The 6,000-nt window shown below is 51.2% G+C and overlaps 1 protein-coding gene across 4 annotated transcripts in view; it reads right to left on the bottom strand.

The window, feature by feature from the left end:
• The window catches only part of Spi1 (spleen focus forming virus (SFFV) proviral integration oncogene), a 33,386-nt gene continuing 27,386 nt past the window's right edge, over positions 1–6,000 (bottom strand). For 3 of the 4 annotated variants that reach the window (XM_011239397.2, NM_001378899.1, NM_001378898.1), the window contains 3 exons: positions 2,315–2,505; positions 1,350–1,515; positions 3–685 (listed from right to left, as the gene is read on the bottom strand). In XM_011239397.2, the coding sequence (XP_011237699.1) occupies positions 366–685; positions 1,350–1,515; positions 2,315–2,505 (677 nt within the window). In that variant the 3' untranslated portion in view covers positions 3–365. Of the gene's footprint in view, positions 686–1,349; positions 1,516–2,314; positions 2,506–6,000 lie in introns of all 4 variants that reach the window. The other variant, NM_011355.2, reaches the window with a different exon arrangement.

Here is a 6,000-nt window from a genome sequence, read left to right as displayed (position 1 = left end):
TCTGGGAGAATAGCTGTCAATAATTTTACTTGTCTTTAGTGACTAATGAGGGGGTGGGGAGGAAGAGCTTTTTAAAAAGCATTCAATATACAAAAAGGTGCCAGCGCCAGACTCCCAAGGAAGCACCGTGGCCACTAAGCCAGGCTGACCCTCGGTTGAGGTCCGAGGCCCAGGCGGCCCTTGGAGCGGGCTAGAGTCCTGGTGGGAGGCAAAGCGGGTGGGGCGGGCCAGGCCGGGCATGGGAGGGCGAGGCCGGGCCCCCAGTCCTGCCTCGGCCCTGGGAATGTCCTCCCTGTGTCCGGGCCGGGCGACGGGTTAATGCTATGGCCGGCGGGGTCCAGGAGCCTGGCGGTCTCTGCGGGCGATCAGTGGGGCGGGAGGCGCCGCTCGGCCAGGCCCCCACGGCCCAGCACCTCGCCGCTGAACTGGTAGGTGAGCTTCTTCTTGACTTTCTTCACCTCGCCTGTCTTGCCGTAGTTGCGCAGCGCGCGCGCCATCTTCTGGTAGGTCATCTTCTTGCGGTTGCCCTTCTGGATGCCCCAGCGGTGCGCCAGCGCCTCCTTGTGCTTGGACGAGAACTGGAAGGTACCTTTGTCCTTGTCCACCCACCAGATGCTGTCCTTCATGTCGCCGCTGCGCAGCAGGTCCAGCAGGAACTGGTACAGGCGAATCTTTTTCTTGCTGCCTGTGAGAGATGGGCAACCAAGTGGTGTGTGGACAGGATGCAAGGATTTTATGGGGACCCTCCCACCAGCTCCTCCCAGCCATGGTAGGTGCAAGCACACACGTGCCCACTCCCACTCAAGTGCACACCCCTCCATATATACAAATCCTCATAGATATGTCACGTGTATCCATACATATACCCATATCTGCTCTCACATATCTACATGCCTATCCAAAGGCCTTCACACGCAGGCACTCACACACAAGACCTACACACTCACAGGCCTTCCTCCCACACTCATAGGCCTTCACACATTCACAGGTACTCACACACATGACCTCACACACTCACAGTCCTGTATACACCCAGGCCTTCACAGATATACATACAGTCTCCCATTCACACTCCTACACAATACTGATGCACACACAGACTCTCACGCACTTTGAAATGATGCCTGTTCATTCACAATACAGACAGACTTAGAGACCTGTACAGGTAGAGAAGCATCCACAAACACGCATGTGTGCATACACATGCACATGCACATGCACACACACACACACACACACACACACCTCTGAAACATGGCTGCTGGGCCAGTTGACCTTGGCTAGGAATATGCAAGGTTCATAAATGTAAATGCAGCTACAGTCACTGGATCGGTGATGCTGGACCCTACCTGTCTCCCCGTGCAGAAGACCTGGCCCAGGCTCCAAGCCATCAGCTTCTCCATCAGACACCTCCAGGGGAGGGCTCTGCCTCTCACCCTCCTCCTCATCTGAGCTCTGCTGGTGGGCTGGGGACAAGGTTTGATAAGGGAAGCACATCCGGGGCATGTAGGAAACCTGCAAAGGGAAGAACAGGCGTGAAGTCCATAAGGGATAGCCCAGGGCTGCAGGAGGGGTCAGCAGGGTCGAGGACTAAGAAGGGAAAACTAGGGGCCAGTCTGGACCAAGACTCAGGGGTGCAGGTCTTGGTACAATGAGTTGTTAGTTACCGAGCCTACCACCCTTCCAACTGTGGCCTCTGGTTTAGGGAAGATAAAGGTATATCTTTACGCATGCAAAGGGGCCATGTGCCCTGGCAGTGCACTAGGAATAGTGGGAAGGTTCTGGGGAGCAATGAGCTGGGGCTTAATACGGAAGTGAGTGAGCCTTAATGAGGGGGTGATGAGCCAATGAATGGGCAGTGAAGGTCAGTGAGGGATGGCAGAGATCAATGGTCGGGGTTAGGACCCTGGAGCAGAGAATAGTCAGCAATGAGGATCAATAGGGAGCCAGGAGGTCTGCAGAGGCGAGCATTTAGTGACTCAGAGTCTGGGTACATGGAGAGACAGAAAATGGGGACTATAGGCAGTGGAACCCTGAGGGTCACAAGCAGGAACAGGGTGAGAGAAGATGGCCGAGGACTAGTGGATCATATGGGATCTATCCATCGTGTGTGAGACTAAGGTGTGGGTCCCTAAGGTCAGGCGGGAGGTCAGCACAGCTGTTGGGGTACCAGCTGCCGTTGGCTCTGTAGATCAGGAAGCCACGTTGAGTAAGAGCCTATGTCAGCTTCCTGTGAAGGTTCCATGCCTCACCACAGGCCTGGAGGTCTGGGGTGGGGAGGGGAGGTGGACAGAGGACAGCCAGCAGCACACACCTGGTGACTGAGGCCGGTGTGGGGTGGCACCATGGGAGTATCGAGGACGTGCATCTGTTCCAGCTCCATGTGGCGATAGAGCTGCTGTAGCTGCGGGGGCTGCACACTCTGCAGCTCTGTGAAGTGGTTCTCAGGGAAGTTCTCAAACTCGTTGTTGTGGACATGGTGTGCGGAGAAATCCCAGTAGTGATCTATGGGAAAGCCAGGGGGGAGGGTGTGAGCCAAGGTGCCCGGGCAGGGAGATGATAGAGTAACATAACATAACCATTCAGGCTGGGCAGAAAGTACGTTAATCATCTCCTGGAACATTCACGGACTCCACCGCTGCTTTATAGAAAGGACTCTGAGGCGCAGAGAGGTTTCCTAACATGCCAATGTTAAAGTCCCTAATGACAGTCACACCTGGAGCTGTCACCAGCAGCCACTGGTGTGGCTTCCTGACTGGGCCCAGAGACACAGACTTCTGAGCCCTCGTCTGAGTCCTGGCTTTGCCATCTGTTGGCTGTGTGACCTCAGCACAGGCCTAAGCCTCTCTGGCCTCAGTGGACCCACCTACAAAATAGGTAGAATTGCTATTGGGCGAATACACATAAGCTCCCACTCTAGACCCACAGCAGGCCTTGGAAAACGGCTTCCCCTGCCTCTGTGACCTTCCACAGACTCCTGGCTATCTAAAGTCACAAGCATGGGTCCTTGTCACATGATCAGGGTGTGATTGCAAAGTCACGGGGCTGACATTTCTCACATACCAGAGTTTGTCCAAACCTACAATGCTGCTTCTGTAAAACTACAGGCAGGGGCAGCCACGCCCAGGTTCCTGGGAAGCTGAAGGAAGAGATTTCCCCAGAAAGCCCCTATGGGTGTCTGGTGTCTGTGGAAGGGTGGACCCAACTCTAGGAAGCAGCCACATAGCTCTGGGTAGATCTGTGATGTGGCTTCTCCCTACACCTTTTCCAGGAACAAAAGTTGCTGCCTATCTGAGGGACTTTTGGGCACAGTTTGGTGTATGGTATGGAGCTAGCGAGATGGCTTAGCTGGTAAAAGCTCTCACCACTGAGCCTGACGACCTGAGCTCAGCGTGCGATCACACATGAACATACACACGCATATATCAATAAATGAATTTAGGAAGAAGAACGAAAAAAATGAAAATTTGGTGTTAAAAGAGGGATTTCCTCATGTGACCTGAAGGATGTGGAAGGTGATGAACCAGGGGAAGTCCTCCAGTAACCACGTGCATTTGTATGTGTGTATGTGTATGTGTGTGCATGTGTATATGTGTGCATGTGTATGTGTGTGCATGTGTATATGTGTGCATGTGTATTGTGTACATGTGTGCATGTGTATGTGTGCATGTGTATGTGTGTACATGTGTGCATGTGTATGTGTGTACATGTGTGCATGTGTATGTGTGTGCATGTGTATGTCTGTGCATGTGTATATGTGTGCATGTGTTCATGTGTATATGTGTACATGTGTACATGTGTGCATGTGTATATGTGTGCATGTGTTCATGTGTATATGTGTACATGTGTACATGTGTGCATGTGTATATGTGTGCATGTGTATGTGTGTGCATATGTTCATGTGTGTACACGCAGGCACGCATGCCTATGATCTTGCTTTTTCTTTGTCTCTCACACAAACACATCCTTTAAGAAATGACATATGCTTTCCAGCTGTGTACCAATACCACAGGACTCTTTTTGTTAATTGCTTACTGGGAGGGGCCAAATATGCTGTGCATGCGTAGAGGAACAGAATCTATTCCCTCCTTCTAGAACCTCAGGGGTCCCAAGATCAACCTCAGGCAGGCACAGTAAGCACCGTCATCTACTGAGCCCTTCACTCATCCGTATTCGTGTGTTTTTGAGGCAGGGTCTCACGCAGGCTGAATTTGAACATGTGATCATCTCGACTTAGACTTCTAAGTTTGGGCTTACATGCCTGGCTCTAGCTTTCTCATCCTGCTGAGCAGTGCTGGGCTGTATGAGCCTAAACACCTTTTTTTTCCACTGAGCCTCTGATTCCCCAGTTAAAAGGTTGTTACCAAGGCTCTGTCCATGTGCCACATCTTCTGAGTCTGGCAGCGGGACCCATCTCTAGGAAACTGCGGCACAGAAGAAAAAGTGCATGCTTTGGAGCTTCAGACAAACCCGGATGCATTTACTGCTGCATGCTCCTGGGCCTCAGTTTCCTCATCTGAGTGAGTAGTTTATACCCATTTTATCCATACACTGTGAAGGGGTAAATGAGCTATCTGATGCCCAGAGGGTGCTTAGGATAGAACATGGCACAAAAGGAGAACATTTATTCCCGTACACTCATACTGGCCCTAAAGAGCCTGCGCTAGCACATCTGTAACTTCAACAACCAGAAAATAGAGGAAAGAACATGAAGGCAAGCTAGGCATGATGGCACATGCCTTTAATCCCAGCACTCCAGAAGCAGAAGCAGAGAGGTCTCTGAATTCAAGACCACCCTGGTCTACACAGTGAGTTCCAGGCCATGTAGATAAAATGAGACCCTAACTCAAAACAAAGGTCTGAGGCCTGAATCTGGAGAGGTAGCCTGGTGGTTAAGACCACTTTTTCTTACAGAAAACCAGAGTTAAGTTCCCAGGGAGAGACAGGGGACAGTAATGGCGGTGACCAAGAGGAAGCTGGGTCTGCAATCCGAATCACAGAGCCCCATTCTGTCCTTTCGGGTTTAGTGACCTTTGATGTCGGTTCCTGGGGCTTGATTTTGGCTGTTGAGTTCACATGGCAACTCCCAACCTCCTGTAACTCTAGCTCCAAAAGATTCAACAGCGCCCTCTTCTGGACTCCTAAAGCATAGACATGTGTGTATATACACAAACACACACAAAATCACAGACACACCCACAGAGAGAGATAGGGAGAGAGACAGAGAGAGACAAATAAATATTTAAAAATATGTTTTTAAAAGTTTGAGGCCATCTTGGCCTAGAAAGCAAGATCTTATTTCAAAATAAAACAGAAAGCCCAGGGCCGTAACACTGTAGTGAAGGCACTTGTCTCTCATGCGCAAGGTCCTGCATTTGAGCCCCAGGACCAAAATCAAAGGTCACTAAACCCGAAAGGACAGAATGGGGCTCTGCAGTTTGGATTGCAGACCCAGCTTCCTCTTGATCACCACCATTTACTTTCCCCTGTCTCTCCCGCAGCCCGTTCCAGCTCCAGGGACAGGAACTGTGAGTGTTTGCTGTCCTCTAGGTGAGAGATGAGAGGCATTTGACCTAACTCTTTCTGGCCCCACCCCACCTCTGCTAGCTCTGAAGCCTAAAGCAGCATTTCCCAAAGTTGTTGTGGATGACAGACAGCAGTGAGAAGCACTGTGGGGAAATGTGGGCCTCTGCTCCCTGCTCTTGGTCTCCTGAAGGCGATGGCCAGGATGCCCTGCGCTACAACAGTTTCAAAACCTCACCTTTCCCCTTGATTTGGGTGCCCAGGCAATTATGTAACCAACAGTCTGGTAGGCAAACTCACTCCAAATTTGGGGCCCCCAGAGAGAGTGTCCAGGAAGTGAGTCAGAAAGCAAAGGTCAGCCTTTCTGGCCCCCTGAACCTTATTTCTTGTGTTTTACTCTATAACCCAGGCTGGCCCAGAACCTATGAGACACGCAGTCTGAGATAGCCTTGAGTTCATGGTGATTCTCCTGCTTCA

Source organism: Mus musculus, chromosome 2 (assembly GCF_000001635.26).
Source record: "Mus musculus strain C57BL/6J chromosome 2, GRCm38.p6 C57BL/6J".
Lineage (NCBI taxonomy): Eukaryota > Metazoa > Chordata > Mammalia > Rodentia > Muridae > Mus > Mus musculus.
The sequence above is the reverse complement of the archived record's forward strand: the minus strand, read 5'-3'. Positions and strand labels throughout refer to the sequence as shown.